Source organism: Sarcophilus harrisii, chromosome 3, assembly GCF_902635505.1.
Source record: "Sarcophilus harrisii chromosome 3, mSarHar1.11, whole genome shotgun sequence".
NCBI classification, from domain to species: domain Eukaryota; kingdom Metazoa; phylum Chordata; class Mammalia; order Dasyuromorphia; family Dasyuridae; genus Sarcophilus; species Sarcophilus harrisii.
The window spans coordinates 263,157,179-263,175,582 of NC_045428.1; the positions used below are offsets into that span (position 1 = coordinate 263,157,179).

An 18,404-nucleotide genomic window follows, 5' to 3' on the forward strand; every position below is an offset into this window, starting at 1 on the left:
TATTGGTCAGGGATCACAATATGTACAAAGAGAAGAAATAACAATGTATTTGCTTGGAGACATGGGTTTGATCAAAGGAGATTTAAATGGAAAATAAAAGGAGGGAGAAAATTTCCTTGATATTTCTGACATGTCTGGTGACAAAGAGTAGGTAGTAGGACACAGGAAGAACAGACATCCTGACATGGTGAGATTCAGAAATGAACATGGGGATTGGACCTAGTTTCAAAGGTCACGTCTGGCAGTTATTAGCTATATGACCTTTGGCAAGTCATTCTGAATCTCACTTTCCTAATGTAGATAATTTTTTGAGTCCTATTCATATCACAATATTAATGTGAAGAAAGTACTTTGTACATTTTCAGTATTACTCATATTATTATGTAAATTAGAACTGTTATATTAGTAATAGTAATAGGACCAATAATTCCCAAGACATAATATTTAGAAGGAGAACCAGTAACGAAATCCATGGCTTCAGGGTCTTCCCAAAAACATGCAATGCTAAGACTTTTGGTAAGATATGTGCTATTAAATGTTTAACAACTAGCTCTCTGGGAAAAAATGTACTACAGGCTTTAAATTTATATTATTAGCATTTTTATATCACTTTCTTAAGTCTAACAAACAAAAGGATAAGTTAAGCCTTATGTGTAGCATTTGCCAGTTTCCAAAGTAAAAATTCTAGTGCTGAAAATTTGTCAGTTGGTTCTTGCAAGCCATTTTGATATGACTCCAGAATAACTTTCCCTTCAAAACCTCTGAGGTCCCATCAATATGGATACTCTCTCCAACAATGAAGACTTAAAAATAAAACATTTTTTCATATTATGGGTCTCTTCTACTTATCACATCATCATTGTTGTTATTGTTGCTGTTGTTTGTCCTTCATTCTTGAAGAGGACCATGACCTCAGAAAGGGGATGCCATGACACCCACGTGAATTAGATTTAAGTGAGAGAGGGCTAGGCAAGGTCCCTGCCTCACTGTGCCTTCCAGAGCCATTTGGGTCCAGTGACCAGATATAGATCAGAATGATTAGAGATGGCCCTGGATGTAATGGAAGACCTTGGCCTTTTCAGGCTAAGGTTTTCAACAGGTCTCAGAATGATTAAGACCCCTCCCCCCCACATTCAGTGATTCAGACTAGGTGACAATTGAGGCAAAAAATCTCTTCTTTCATCTAATCCAAAAAAAAATCTAAATAAATGAATGAACCAGTAGATAGATAGATAGATAGATAGATAGATAGATAGATATAGATAAATAGATGGATAGATAAATTTGGTAGGAGGAGACCTTCAGGGTTCTGGCCAAAGCAGAAATGACTGCTATTTACCTTCAATTTGAGTCAATCAGGACTCAAACAGTAACCAACTGGGGCTTGACCCTAGATCCTTGAAAGAGCCTAGAAAGAAATCTAGCCAGTAAACCCCAAGATATTTTGGGAGGGTTCAGAGGTCCAAAAAAGGAAAAAAAATGCTTTTAAGAGCATCTGTACATAAGGTATGATATCCTAAATGGACAGGAGGGAAGGAAGGAAGGAGGGAGGGAACAAAGGAAGAAAGGAAGGTTGGGAGGAAGGATGCTATGCCTCAGTTTCCCTATCTTAAGTTCCCTGAATTGTTTTGCCTCAGTTTCCCTGGTGGCAATCCCTCTTCCGGGCCATAAGGACTGAGATAATTAGGACTAGGAGCCTGGCCACTAGAATTCCAAAGAGTCATAAAACTCCAGATGGCTTATCTCAAATACTTAGATGGAACCCTCTGAACCAGACTTAGTGTCTCCTACTCTCTTCCCAACTTCTCAGATTTAGGATCCTTTCTCTTTACCCTTAACCTGTCAGAACTGAACTTATTGTTCTTTTCTGGAACTTCCCACTCACCAGTGCTCTACCCACCCCTGCCTTTGTTTCCCTGATTGTTGGATCCCTATAAGAGTCTCTGGAATTCCTCACTCATTGTTGGATGCTTAAAGACAAGAGTCCCCTCCACTGGCTGGCTAAGATGGCTTGGTCAGTCCAAACTCTCCCTTTATGAAAATATTTTAAAACCTCTAATCATTATCTTTCCTCAGTTTCTCCAGCATTACACAGGGAAGGAAGGAATGGAGGAAGGATGGAAGGAAGGGAGGGAGGGAAGGAAGGAAAGAAGGAAGAGAGGGAGAGAGAGGGAGGGAAGGAAGGAAAGAAGGAAAGGAGGGAAAGAAGGAGGAAAGGAGGGAGGGAAGGAGGAAGGGAGGAAAAAAGGGAGGAAGGAGAGAAGGAAGGAAGAGGGAAGAGTGGGAAAGAAAATGGAAGGAAGGAGGAAAGAGGAAAGAAGGAGGGAGGGAAGGAAGGAAGGAAAGAAGGGAGAAAGGGAGGAAGGAGGAAAGAAGGAAGAAAGAAAAGAAGGGAAGAAGGGAGGAAGGGAGGAAGGAAGGAAGGAAGGAAGGAAGGAAAGGGGGGAGGAGTCTTCCAAATGACAATTCCAGTTTGTGGACCACCTTTGCTCACAGAAGTTGTTTATCCTTTATTCTCCAAGAGGACCATGACAACAGGAAGATGATGCCCATGACATGCAAGTGAGTTGGATTTAAGTGAGAGAGAGTTGTGCAAAGTCACCTGCTCATTTTCTCTTTCAGAGCCATTTAGATCCAGTGGCAAAATATAGAACAAGATGACTGAAGATGCCCAAGATATTGCATCACAAATTTTCCTTGAAGGGTCTACTCACTGTATTAAAGACCTTCCTCAATATTTTTTGATATTACATGGGATTCATTGGAGAAAGTAGATTGTTAAATGAAAAAAACCCACAACATTTTCTCTCATTGTTATATATATTAGGTCTAACTATTTCTCTGGTCATACATCTCTGATGTCATTTTGAATATTGCTTCTCTTGCATAATTCTTACCTGGTGATATATTGTAACCTATTCAAACTCCTTGTTTCTTTACACTGTCTTTCTAGTAATCAGTAAATTTAATTCCTTGGAGAATTGTTAAAAAGGAATTTGTCATCTTAATTAAGGTAAGAAGATAAAACTAGTTGTCTTAGGTCTTCTGGGATCTGACCCAGGACTAGAATAGATCTATGGGAAAATGAATCTTAACCTCAAGGACCAGATTATACAAAAATTAGCAATATAATGCATATCAAATTGACATATTCATCAAAGGAGAAATAGCAAATGGAAGAAAATTTGGATGAAGTTCAAAGGCAGGATAAACAAAGTGATTGGGGGAGGGGTCATACAACAAATCTCTAAGTCAAAAGGACAAAATGGCAGGAAACTTAAGTTTATAAGATCAAGTAACAAATTTATAAACAATGTATGGAAGCATATTATATTAGTTATCGGGGACTTCAGTAACAAAAGAAAATTGTAAAAAATATCTCCCTGTCTTAAAGACAAAAGAGCTGATAAATGAAAAAAAAAAAAACAAGCTTTTATGATAAATTTAATCTTCATAAGAGTGACAAGAATTATTATTGTACATCTGATTCTGACCAACAGAATCTATTTTCTTTCTTGAAATTAAAAAATATATATATCTTATTTTCCCCAATTACATGTAAAAATAACTTTAAGCATTCATTTTAAAAATTGAGTTCCAAATTCAGCCCCCCCCCAACCTTCTTTGGGAAGATAAGCAATTTGATTTAAATTGTATAAGTGTAATCATGCAAAACACATTTCCATATTAGTCATGTTATAAAAGAAAACATAGACAAAAATAAAAACCCAAGAGAAATAAAGGAAGTTTTTTTAAAAAGTAAGCTTTGATCTAGGTTTAGATTCCATCAGTTTTTCTCTGGGGATAAATTCTCTGGTTAGTTCTCTGGGGAATATCATTTTTTCATTATGAGTCCTTCAGGATTGTCTTGGATTACTGTATTTGCTTCAAGTAGTTAAATCATTCATAGTTGATCATCTTACAATATTGCCATAACCGTATACGATGTTCATGTACCTCTCTCCAGATTTTTCTGAAAGCATCTAGGCCATCATATCTTATATCACAATAGTATTCCACCACAAATTGTTCAGCCATAACCCAACTGATGGGCATTCCCTCAATTTCCTATTCTTTGCCACCAGAAAGAGTTGCTATAAATATTTGGGCATAGTTCCAAATTTTCTTCCATATTAGTTTAATTAGTTCACAACTCCATCAATGGTTCATTAGTGTCCCAATTTTTCCTACATCCTCTTTAGTGTTTATTATCCTCCTTTTCTGTCCTATAAGTCAATCTAATGGGTGTGAGATAGTACTTCAGCATTGTTTTAATTTGTATTTCTTTAATCAATTGTGATTTAGAACATTTTTTCATATGATTATAGATAATTTTGATTACCTCATCTGAAAACTGACTTCATACTTTTTGATTGTCAATTGAGGAATGGCTTTTATTTTTATAAATTTGACTCATTTCTCTCTATATATTTATCTATTAGAGAAATTTGCTTCAAATTTTTTTCGTACTTATAAGATTGTTAACTCTATTTCCTTCCATTGTCCTCCCCCCATTTATTCTATTCTCCCTTTTTTAATTCTGTCCCACCTAAAAAGTGATTTGCTTTTGACTTCTGCCTTCCCAGTTGATCCTTTTGAGAATACTATCACCCTTCTCTTATCCCTTTCCTTTCCTACTTTCAGTAGATTTCTATAGATTTCTATATCAATTGAGTATGTATATTATTTCCTCTTTGATCCAATTCCAAAGAAAGTAAGATCTAGGCATTCCCTCCCCCCTTCCATATTCCTTTCTACTGTTATAGTTTTCTTACCTTTTATGTGAAATAGTTTACCTCATTCTACTTCTCCCTTTCCCCTTTTCTCAGTGTATTTCTCTCTCATCCTTTAATTTTCTTTAAAAGATATCCTTTTCATGTGCACCTATGCTCTGTCTATATATATACTTCTTGTAGTCATCCTAATAATGAGAAAGTTCTTATGAGTTACAAGTATCATCTTCCTATTTAAGAATGTAAACAGTTTAACCTTAACCTTTAACCTAGTCCCTTGTGATTTTCCTTTCCCCTTTATCTTTTTATGTTTCTATTGAGTTTTATGTTTGGAAGTTAGATTTTCTAGTCAGCTCTGGTCTTTTCACCCAAAATTCTTTTAAATCCTCTATTTTATTGAATATTCATTTTCCCTGAGTGGGTGATTTTTGGTTGTAATCCTAGCTCCTTTGCTCTCTGGAATATTATATCCTAAACCCTCTGATTCTTTAATATAGAAGCTGCTAAATCTTGTGTTATCCTGACTGTAGCTCCACTTCACTTGAGTGGTTTCTTTCTGGATGTTTGCAATAGTTTCTCCTTGACTTGGGAGTTCCAAAATTTGGCTATAAAACTCCTGGGAGTTTTTATCTTGGAATCCATTTCAGGAGGTGATTGGATTTTTTCAGTTTCTGTTTTACTCTCTGGTTCTGGAATATCAGAATAGTTTTCCTTGATAATTTCTTGAAAGATGATGTCTAGGCTTTTTTTCTAATCATGGCTTGCCATAATTTCTAATCATTTTAAATTTTTTCTTCCTATAACTGTTTTCTAGATCATTTGTTTTTCTTTCTTTTTTTCAAAAACATGAAATTTTTTTCTCATTTGTTTTTTTAATAAGACATTTCACATTGTATTCTATTTTTTCTTTTTTTGTACTTTTTGTTTTACTGTTTCTTGATGTCTCATAAGATTTTTAGCTTCCACTTGTCCAATTCTAATTTTTAAGGAATTGTTTTCTTCAGTGAGATTTTTTTTACCTCCTTTTCTATTAGGCCAATTCTATTTTTTTGTGTTCTTTTCTTCCATGACTTTTTTGTATGTCTTTTGCCATTTGACAAATTCTGCCTTTCAAAGCATTCTTCTCCTCATTGGATTTTTGTATCTCTTTTATCATTTGGCATATTCTGATTTTTAAGATGTTATTTTCTTCAGTATTTTCTTTTGCCTCCTTTATTAAACTGTTTATGCTTTTTTCACTATTTTCTTGCATCACTTTTATTTCTTTCCCCAATTTTTCCTCTACCTCTCTCACTTGATTTTAAAAATCCTTTTTGAGATCTTCCATGGCCTGAGACCAATTCATTTTTTTTCTTGCAAGCTTTGGATATAGGAATTTTGAGACTGGTGTCTTCTTCTGAGTATGTGTTTTGATTTTCTTGTCACCATAGTAACTTTCTATGTCAGACTTTTTTCTGTTGTTTGCTCATTTTTGCAGTCTATTTCCTGACTTTTAACTTATGCTAAAATGGGAATCTGCTTCCAGGGTGGAAGGTACATTGTCCCAAGCTTTAGGAGTTTTGTGCAGCTGTTTTCAGAGATGTTTCTAGGGACCTGTAAGTTTTCAGTTTTTCCAAGGTGGTATAATATAAAGAAAGGTGTACTTACTGCTCTCCTGGTCTGTGCTATGGTCTGTGAGTGACCACAAGCACTATTTTCTGCCTTGGGACTGTGATCAGAGTCTTTGCTCCACTCTGATGTGTCCTAGGAACTTGCCACCTAGAACTGCAACCTGCATCTGAGTGTGAAGAAAATAGAGTCCTGTCTCTTTTGCCAGCAAAGAGATACCTCTAAACTCTTTCTTATTATTTGTTCAATCCTCTTACTGTCAGTGAGCTGAGTGCTCCAGAAATAGATGCCACAGCTACTAATTCATTCATTCCCAAGGCCTGCTCCTGGTTTGCTGGGACCCAATCTGTTACAGCATGACTTGCAGTGGACAGTTTTCCACTCTCATCCTGGTACAACACACCTTTCCTATGAAATGTATAGGTTGTCTTGATATGGAAAATTGTATTTATACATCCTTTTGTGGATTTTGCTAATCCAGGAATTGTTTTAGGGCATTATTTAAAGATCTTTGGAGGGGTTTGGATAAGAGCTTATGAGAGTTTCCTTCCCCTTTCTGCCATCTTAGCTGAACCCTGAGGAACTTATTTCTAAAGAAGTGATATGATACTTCAAATAAAGTGATCATGCAAGAAGGATAAAACCAGACTGTTTAGATCACAACCTAGCTTTGAGGAAAAGAGAGTTCTAAGAGCTCAAAAAAGTATATATAGGATATCATAACCTATAATTCTGTATGCAAAATTGGCCCACTAGGCCAATGATACTCTTAAAGGCAAAATTATGACCACAAAAGCACAACTAATACTGAACACAAAGAAAGTGAGGAACAATCTAATGTTTCCAATATGAGTACATAGAAAAACCAACTACCAACAAAGATTTTTAAGCATAGAAATACATCTTTCTACTGGGTCATTTAAATAATCTCTAGACTACCCTACTCAGATCAGGGTTCCACAGAGAGATGTTCAGTCTTGCAGAGATAGTTAAATATGAAGCTGCCAACACAGGTTGAGAATCAAACTCAGAGGGCTAAGTAAAACTTGAAACTTCAGAGCAGCCTTAGCATTCACCATCTGAAAGCTATAAAATACCAGAGCTCCAGGTGTAACCAAGACACAGCTTTCTTAATGGTTTAAGAAAAATGACTTGGAGGGGTTCTGGGAGAAGACATCACAGTTTTACCTGCCAAAGCCATGAATTTTACTTTTATTTGAATAAAGAAAGATTTAATATAACAAACACATAGATAAAACTAAAAATGAAACACATGAAATAAATGCATTCACAAAAGAAATAGGAGATAGGGACAAAGATGGGTTACAGAACGATACAAGAAGATAGGCAGGATAGTATGGATATAGTCATAAACAAAATAATCTCCAATGTCAGAAGGACTATGAAAGATTTAAAGGAAAGAAAAAAAAGAGAAAAATAATAGAGAAACTCCATCATCCAAAGATCAGTTGAATGAAGTGAGGCCATCTCTTGCTCTCCCTCTCTTTCTCTCTCCCTCCCTCTCCCTCCCTGTTTCTTTCTCTCTCCTTCCCTGTTTCTTTCTCTCTTCCTCCCTCTCCCTTCCTCTCTCTGTTTCTCTCTCCCTCTCTCTCTCTCTTCCCCCTCTCTGTACCTTCCCTCTCCCTCGCTCCTTCCCTCTCTCTCTCTCTTCCTCCTTGTCTCTCCCTTTTTCTGTCTCTGTCTTTGTCTCTGTCCCTGTGTGTTGTGTCTATTTGTCTATCTATCTGTCTAAATGTAGATGTTTTAGAGAATTCTTGAGGAGCCAGAGAACTATAGCAATCTATAATATGCAGTTAAAGGACTGTTATAAGGAAGAGGGATTACTTTTGTTCTGCTTTGACTTAAAGGGTAGAATTAGGAATGATGGGTAAAAGTTGAAGTGATACAAAATCAACTTTGTTAGGAAAATCTTTTCAACATTTATAGCATCTGAAAATGAGACTTAATATCTTATGTAGTAGTGAGTTGACCAGCTCTGAAAGTCTTCAAATGGAAGTCAGAAAATTACATATCTGAAATGTTTTAGAGAGAATTTCTGTTTAGGCACAGGTTTGAGTATACTACTTTTGAGGCTTTTCCAACTCTCATATTCTATGAAAAATATCCTGTGACTTTTTTCCATTAATTTTTTTGGTCTAAAACTGAATTCAGTTTAATTGAATTGTGCAGGTCAATATAGTCCTAAATAAGCCTTTTTTTGTTATACCATTTTTCTTGTTCTGATATAAAAGAATAAATGAGTTGTGAATAATTCTTAGATGCAAAAACATTTTCTTCCTTTTCTAGCTATTAGACTATATATATCTCCTTTGATTTTAGGAACTTCATCTTTATACTTCAATTGAACAAACTGTCATTTAATCTCTGTAGAACAATTTGTATGTTGGCTTTCAGTCAATTAGTACTCAATATCTCCTTTGTTCCAATTCTGATATGACTATGTTAGAGTGTTAATTTTGGAGAGGAATAGAGGTCAAAATCTAGAATTAAGACAACTTTGTCTTTGAAGCTCTTTATCTTTATGCCTTTACGTCTTTTCACATTGAAAAACAGAAACATTTTTGAAATCTTGCTTCTTTACACTGGTTTGTATGCCTTCTAATTCACCCATGTAGTCTCCCAAAGTCAATGGCAACCATACCTCTAGGCAGCCATGGGAAGCCAGAGTGGGATATTAGAATGAATACTGGATTTAGAAGTCCGAAGATTTGGGTCTGAGTTATTTCTGATTGTTTTTAAAGTAAAAAACATAGTAAAAAACTATGGTCCATCAATTTTATCTTTCTCAGTCTTTGTTTATCTATAAATCTAAGGTAATAATGAAGAAGTAATATACAACACTGTAAAAAACACTGTATATATATATATGGATTATTTTTTTCAAGGCCATTAAATCTAACATTCTCCATCATTTTATAATTGGAAAAGTGAGGCTCAGGGTGCTGGCCCAAGCCACAATGGTAGAATCTTTGGTGATGATAAAATAATAATTAAATGCTAATATATCTAGATGATTTCACTATAACCTGCCTACTTATGTATTGTTTTAACTTGTCCATAAATAACTTTCTCAAAATGGAAAATTTATCTTGTGAGAATTTAGAGTGGTAAAAAATGAGTTAAATCTAATTGTTGATAGTTTAGAGGTTTTAATTTTAAGGACTAAAAATTCATTCAAATACATCCAATGAAACAGTTGAAATTTAACAAACATTGGCTGACCATCTAATATGTGCACTAACTAATATGTGCACAAAGTACTTTACTACATTCCCTATTTGGAGGAATCACTAGTTAGGATTAATTTAGGGATTCTTTAGCAAAAAAAGTATATATATATTTATTATGCTCTAACAAAAATACCAGCTTAACTGTTATTGAAAATTTATACTTCTGTTTTCCCCCTTTATATTAACAGGAGCACAATTTAAATCTACACTGGCTATAACTAAAAAAGAGTTAAATTAGAAAGAAAAGATCTCTTTGAGTAGAATGAATTCTAAAATACTCAAAACAATTTATTGAAACTGATACACTTAAACAAGAAGCAAATTGAGATTCACTTCCACCTAACACTAATTGTGTTACCCAAGAGACACTTCTTGCTCATAAGGATATAAAATTGGCCTTTGTATATAGATTACATAGTGATGGAAGCTGAATCACAATTTGTGGTTATAATTGGTATGTGGCATTCTGAATCAAAATCCAAAAGATGTTGGTGTCCCATGTTTCTATTTAGAAAGGTTTATCCAATCCCACTTCTTCACTGACTTTATGAAATCCAGTACAAAGAATGTTTTTTATTTGTTTGTTTTGTTTTTGCTTTAAAAAAAAAAAACAAAATAAGCTTAGAATAATTAAAACCATCATTAGATCATTCTTTTTTTGTTATAGAAACAACAGAATCATATGTATGGTATTCTCACCTACATTCAGAGAATATAAATAGCAAGAATATTAAGATAAAAAAATAAAACAAATATGAAGAATCTCTTACCTCCATCAATTTCCTCTGTTCCAAAATGATTCCGATAGAAGAGCATGATATCAATCTTGTAACACTTATAGACTGTCACCAAACACACAAGCAGCAGCAGAATGGCGCCCAACCCACCAGCAAGTTCAACTGTATACATCAGTTCTGCAAAAAAGCACAACATGTCGTGGCACTATATGCTCACAGTGAAAATAACAAATTTAAATTGATCTCACAGTATGGGGATTAAAGTAATGAATGTGGATATTGTTTTTCTCTTACTTAACTTTCAAATCTCTGCCATGCAGGATAGGTTTTTTCCTAACTTTTAGAGATCAAGGGTTCATCTCCTTTTTAAAAGTCTCCATCTCCCAAAACAGAAATGACAAGTTATCTTAGAAAAAAGATAACTCCCCTTCCCATTTTTTGGAAATTTTATAAGGTGTATGAAGGAAAGAACATGATAGTTTTTCATTGGAAGAAAAATAAGTCTTGTTTTATTGGACCCCAAAGATGAGAACTAGAATAAATGGTTGCAAATTGAAGAGACCAATTAATTAATGTTAGGAAAAATTTCTTTCTTTTGAGACTTGAGCTGTCTCAAAGTGAGATAAGAAGCTTCTTAATGCCATGGGTTCTCCCTCAGTGCAGGGTCTCAAGAAAAGAAGGCCAATTGGTTGGGTCTATTATGGAGCAAATTCTTTTTTCAGTATTGCAATAATTTTCAGCTTATGAGTGGAAATAAGTGATTACTGAGGTTTTTTCCAACTCCCAAACTCCATGATTCTTGGACATCTCCAGCAAAATACTATAAAGTTCAATTTAAATTCAATGCCTATTATATATTAAACAATTCATGTTGATTACAATTTAATTTTTGTTATGGATTGATTTTCACCATTCTTTTTAGTTTTAATACTAATTAGCAGAATGCTATTTTTCCTAAGTGGATTCTAAATTAAAATGCTTATGAGATTTGGGTCACATAGGTCATTATATACACACACACATACATATGCACATATATCTATATACACACACATATTCATATACATATATGTGTGCATACATATTATATACTTATGTACTTTGAAATATATTCATGTACATGATACATATCCCATATAACTATGTGAATATATATTTCAAATCACAAATCATATTTTTTTATTTATTGCTACAAAAGATGTATTTAAATGGGAAAATATATATGAAGTGATTTATGTTTGACACAAACCTAAGTAATTCATTAAGTGCAAATGAGATCATTATGCAGTTTTTCTATAAGTATAAATAACTGAAAATGTGTAGTTCTCATAAACATTTTCATAAGAGTTCTCCATCATAGTACATGTGATAAAGTACAATTATTTTTATCTTCACCTGTTCCTCTGTTTCCAATTTAGTAATTAAATCAGGAAATACCTAAAGGTCTTGTTTTTAATTCAGTTGTTTCAATCATGGTCAACTTCATGAACTTATATGAGATTTTCTCGGTAAAGACACCTAGAATATTATGTGATTTCCTTCTCTAGCTCATTTTACAGATGAGGAAACTGAGGCAAACAGAGCTAAGAGACTTGACTAGGTGACAGATCTAGTCACTTTCTGAGGCCAGATTTAAACTCAGTTCTTCCTGATTCCAGGTCTGGGCTCTATCTATTGAGCAATCAAGCTACCCATATGTACATATATACACATACATACACACACATATACCACTCTTTAATCAGGTATTTTTTTCAACTATAGTAAAAAGGGTTAAGATGCAGGTATAAAGTTACTTTAGATATTAGCTATAGACAGGGTTAAACTACTATATAACTTAATTTGCTTGGCATTATAATTGCTTGGCCAAAATTCATTAGAATGACTCAAAATGTCAACTATTTAGTCAGATCTGATACCTATAACTTCTATACTAAACAGGTTTATTTTTGTTATTAATAATTTAAGCTACTCAAAAGATCTATTCAGGAAGCACCATAGTATTTTCTATATTTGGCAAGATACCATCTCTTAAAAGTCACTAATCTTTCCATACAAATGCAAGTTTCTTTGTCTCTGTGGCAATAAAGGCTATTGAAACAACTTCATAGCACTAGCTATGGAAAAAACATTATGGATACTTCAGTGGATTTATCTTTGATTCAATTATATATCTTTACTTGGATACATTGTAACATTAGAAAACATGATTTAACTCATTTGTTACTTTAATATTCTAAGAACATAGCCTAGAGTCAGAAAATATGTTTCTAAATTATTGGATTTTATGAATATTAGAAAGGATAATCAAGCAAATTATTGAATCTCCCAGGGTATAAGGAAATAAATATGAAATTTGAAAAATAGAATAGCTATAGGAATGCTTTGTTATTGTGATTGGTAATGGGTTATTTCTTCCCTTTTGAATTCCATTTACAAATGTTAAAGGCATTTTTTCCTTATTGAAAGTTTGTTTTAAGAGCATATTGTATAATTCATCATCATCGTCATCATCAATTGTTAGAATCCTTACAAAGTGATAAGTCAGTTGCCTAACTTAGCAGTATGGTTCAGTTTGATTGATCTGATCTTAGAAGGAGATGATGTTATGGGCCAGAACTTGAAACAAGGTACTAAGTGGAATTGAGGAGACAATGTTTAAATCTAGTTTAGAATTGATTTAATTCTACAACAAATAATGGTTTCGCAGTGATATAATGAATGGTGTGTACTCAGTGAACAGCATATAAGCAAGAAGCTCTGAGGGCCAAAGAGCACTCTGGGAGATACAGAAGCCCACAAGCCCACTCTCGGAGGCGGAGACAGAGTCATTCCATCTTCCACCTTTGTGCTGGCTGGAGGCTAAAGAAAGCAGAGGCAAAGGACAAGCTACAAAAGCTCTTGGAAGCAAGCAGTGAGATAGGCCTCTAAGAAAGCTACCTGGGCCCAAGGAAGGAGAAAAATAAACATTTAGATTTTATCAGCTGGCTGCATTTGGAGTGATTATTACTCTGAACTGAAACTAAGGCTGCCTCCAGAAAACATCCCCAAAAAACCTGCTCTCAGAGAGAACCATCATATATTATATAAAAGAAGAAGAACACCACAATCAATGACAACAATAAGCCTAGCATTTTTAAGGCCTATTAAGATTTGTAAAATGCTTTACCTATTTTCTCCTTTAATAAACATAACCCTGTGAATTAGGTGTTATTATTGTTTCCATTTTTAGAATAAAGAAACTGAGTTTGAGAGTGGTTAACTGCCTTACCCAGGATCACACAGCTAAATAAATGTCTGAGATAGGATTCAGACACAATACTTTCTGATTCTAAGTTCATCACTCTAAAAACTACACTATATTGCAAAATTCAGGACAAGATATTAATATGATATTCATCTCTCTTTGAATATATTGTAAATGCTATGATTGGGATATTATGCATGTAAGATATATATGGCCGGTTCATCCCTGGGTATAAATTATCCCCTTCTACCATTTCTCTAATCTTCTCTCTTCCTACTTCTCCCCATTTAGGAATTAATGGAGCCTCAGAAGGAATCTGAAATAGATTTGATTCTACATTTAACAGATATGAACATAAAGACAACAGTGATGTGGTCCATGGCCTTCTCATATATTCAGTGTTCTCTGATTCTGAAACATAATTTGGCATAATCATGGGATTAAAAAATCTATTTATAAAGAAATAACAAAAAGGTCACTTCTATTCTAAGGGGGAATTATGCAATTGGCAACCCAAAACCCCTAGCCAAAGGGAAGTATTAAATAGATCAAAGAGCTGGCACTGCTGTGTGGTTTCCTATGGCTGTAGGCAGGCCTTTGATGAAGGTGGTGATGAAGATGGGATTAGTGCCTCTATGTATGCCCCCACTCAACTCTCTGAACCCTAAAGGATGACTTTGTGCCTGACCATTTTTCTGCCTCTGGTGATCAGATAAGTTCTTAGGATTTTGTTTTATGTCAGTCAGTTTGGGAAAACAACAACCCCCAAAATGTATGTACCTCCCAATGACTCCTAAAAGCAGAAATAACACTTCAGACAATATTCACATCATTGATATTTATGTAAGTGTTATTTTTAATCTAGTCAGCAAGTATTAGCAAATCCAATAAATGAAAGGGGAAACTTCATGCTAGGCATGATCACTTCAAAGTGTGAAATAGCTCAAACATTGAAGAAATAAAGGGCTGACCTATTTAGGAACTTACTTATATCTATATAGTTTTAGATGACATGGGCTAACAAGGAAAGTTTAGAATGTTAATCTTAACATTAATACTTTATTATTCTTTAATGATTTAAGATTTTTAAACATGCTTTCAAGATTAAAACTTTAGAAATAATGAAATTATATGATTTGTGAACATATGATGGGATTTTAGCCTAGTAATTACTAATTACACAGTCTAAAGGATAATATTTTTACTGGCTGAGCGCCTCTAATTTATATATATATATATATATATATATATATATATATATATATATGTATGTATAGATAAGTATAAGTGGGTATGTTTATTTGTGATCATGTGTATATTGTATGATATCATGCATGTAGTCAAAGTGTGTGCAAGGCATATTTAGGGTCATTTGTGAGGACTTCCTGTAGCATTAACTATCAGAACAAAAAGTAAAAATATAAAAGCCAAACTTTTTTTTATTAATCAACTCTGAAAATGTTATAGATCGTCCTCAAAACTTTTCTTGGCACTACAAATGTAGAGTTGCAATGCTCACATACAATATAAAACTATCTCTGTGGAAGGTCAACTATATTCTGGGTTCTGAGGAAGTATGTTTAGGTAAATTTCATTACTCTGACCACTAGAATCTTACATTCCAGTAAAAGGGGGGAAGGGGAAAGAATGAGGTACCCACAGAAAACCTAAAATACAAAATATGTGTGTATGTATGCATATATTCATGTACACAGAGTGTAAAAAAATAATAATCAGAGTGCATAATCAAAAGGTAATCCTAAATCCATGACCCAGAGGAGGTTATGGAAGGTCAAATTTGAGTGCAGAGAGAATGTTTTATAGTCTTGTATTTCTTTTACTAAGCCTAAGATGAAGTTCTCCATATTACTATATGTCTAATAAATATTTCTGATAGATGACTATAATATGTAAATATGACTTATGATAAACATATCATCACCTATCATAATGTATAACCAATAGAAGAGTATAGAGTGACAGAGCATGATATAACATAGAGTATCATAAAATAGCACAGGATAGAATAGGAAAGAAAATAGATTACTATATTTGTAGAGAGTCTGCAATTACTTTGTGTATTTTACATACACTTTACATCTTCTTCAAGACTTAGAACAGCCCTGAGTATTAGGGAATAGAGCGCTATTACATTTTATATATGAGGAAACTGATGTATATATAGATTAAGTAATTTTTTTTAGTTCACATATTTACCTGAGAGCTCAACGGATTTTCTTAATTTCTAGTCTAGCACTCTAATCCCTATCATGTTACCACAAAAAGATTTTATTTTATTTTGAAAAGACCTGTGATTTCATGGGCCTAAGTAGCTCTTAATGAGGCTCTTTCTCTCCCAATGGAGTTCTGCTACTTCAGTGTAATTTATAGCTAGACTTCCAGAGTTGCCTGGGGGTACTGAGAGGTTAAATCACTTGCCTAGAATTCCTTAGTCACAACATGACACAGAAGATACTTGAACTTTGGTCTTCTTTACTCTAAAGTTAACTTTATCCACAATCATAAAAGTTATCACTTGATAAAATAACTGCCATTTAAAAGTGTTTATATATGTATACATACACACATAAATAACATACACACATTCTAGAATAGCATAATGTCTAACCATTCGTGTATGATGAATAGCCTATGTATTATATACAATATCTCATAACAGCTACAATCTACAATTTGTGTAGTTTCCACATCTACTTGCTCCCCTATGAAAATATTTATTAAAATGTATGGTCCCCAATGCTCTTTCTCCACTGGTTCAGCAGAAAACTGCTGGGAGTTGAAAATTGTCACTGTTAACAGCCACAACTCCAGTCAATTGATTTATTTATCTCTACATTAAAATGTGAGTCCTGTTACCACAGCAAATGTTATTCTCCTTTTGAAGTGTGATCTGCTTTTCTGCTCAAGTTCAAGTTGCCCGGAGAGGCAACATTTCTAAAAAGATTCCATTTCAGCACAATTCCACATCAGAGGAAGGAAAGAGAAAGTGCAAACCTTTTAAAATCTGTTTAGCCTTTTGTGTTTTGTTGTTAAAATGATAGACTTTGCCCCCTTTAAGGGACCAAAAGTGAATGTGAAAATTGTAAAGGAAAATTACTAGGCAAAACCTAAGGGAAGCTGGCATTCAGTTAAACACAACAAATGAATGAGTGCCAAAGAGTTACATTTAAGGGCACAGCAGTCTTTTAGTTACAGGCAATTAACAACAGTCCTTCGGCAGCTCCACTATGGGACTAAGGGAAAACACATTGATTATTGCTGCAGTAGTAGATTGGTTTCTGAATAAATTGCTCCCATTTAAAACTAGATTTGCTACAAACATTTTGAGCAATGGCCACAATTTTTTTCTTATGAAGACATTTGAACTGAGCAACATTTTAAAAGAAGCAGCTAATTAAAACAAATCACATGCCATCTCAAAGTATATTGAATTATATCACAGGCAGGACCTGGACAAGGACTGCACCTGTGATTTCATCTGCATTGGGATTCCAAATGAGAAAACTCCCTGTACAGATGAAGCATTTCAGGTTCTGGTCATAGGGCAATATCTGTAGCACTTAGCTAAGTGATTTGCGCAGGGTCACACAATTAGTATGAATTAAAAGTAAGACTTTTATCCAAATTTTTCTGGTTCCATCAGCTCTCTTTTCACTGTCATAAATAAATGTATTTGGATTAAACTAATTCTACTCTAATTACCTGGTATGTGTAGAGATATTTCTTGGGCCTGCACCTGGTGTTAATGTTTGGAAACTTTCTCAATGATAAATATTTATTAAGAAGTAAATAAATTAACAAAGAAGTAAACAAAAGTTTGTAAATAGCTTTGAAGTTTTTTTCTTTACACACACCTGTATGTATATAAGCATGTATATATATATATATATATATATATATATATATATATATATATGCGTGTGTGTGTGTATGTATGCATATAGACACACATATATATGTTGTATTTTTTTTTCATCAAGATTGTATCGTTCAATTTTAGAAAGATTTAAAAGCTAGGCATTGATTTGATTGTTATGAAGTATAATTTGAGGGAATATGTGATAGGCAGTATAATAATCCCGGTTTATTCATTTACTTCATCAAGGGCATTTTTTTCCATTTCTCATTGCTTTATAAAGAGATAAAGTTATACAGATTTATTCATCCACAAAAATTCACATCCATATTTATTTCTTCAGAGCTATGTGGCTTACTTATTCCTAGCAGAAGGCTAATTATTCTCAGTCTGAAAAGATTTTCTGCTGCATTCTATTACACATTGGTACAATTTAGAAGTAGTTATGATGTTATCCTGCCTCCATCCATGAAAAAAAAAGAGTGAAATAAGATATGGTCCACTACTTTAAAATGAGTTTGTGCTCTGATATGATAAACAAACATCTTGCAGAGTTTAGAGGTGCCTGATTTCAACTACAATTCAGAGTTGCTATGATAACACAGCTAGGAAACTTCAGAGTTAAGAGTTAAGTCAAGTCTTTCTATATCCAGGGATACCACTATTATGACATGTAACTTCACAAATGGATAAGACTAATTCATTAATAATGGTGAAAGTTAACAAAGTATTTGATCAAAACATTAGTTCTAAACATTTGCCACCAAAAGAGTGAAATAACTTCACCTATTTAATGTCCCTTGTTGGCATTGTGATGTAACTCAGAGGTGTCAAACACAAGATCAACAATACAGCTAAATGTGATTGAAACTAAATTAAAATGTAATTAGAAAGTAACAAAATAAATAAAAATACTATAAACATTGATAGTGTTAATATGTCATTTCCTAA

General features: G+C 33.8%; 1 protein-coding gene across 1 annotated transcript in view; it reads right to left on the reverse strand.

Annotated features, from left to right (window-relative positions):
• The window catches only part of IL1RAPL1 (interleukin 1 receptor accessory protein like 1), a 1,491,295-nt gene that overhangs the window by 21,502 nt on the left and 1,451,389 nt on the right, over nt 1-18,404 (reverse strand). Inside the window, exon 9 of the mRNA XM_031963646.1 lies at nt 10,363-10,506. Coding sequence (XP_031819506.1) covers nt 10,363-10,506 — 144 coding nt within the window. The remainder of the gene's footprint in view (nt 1-10,362; nt 10,507-18,404) is intronic.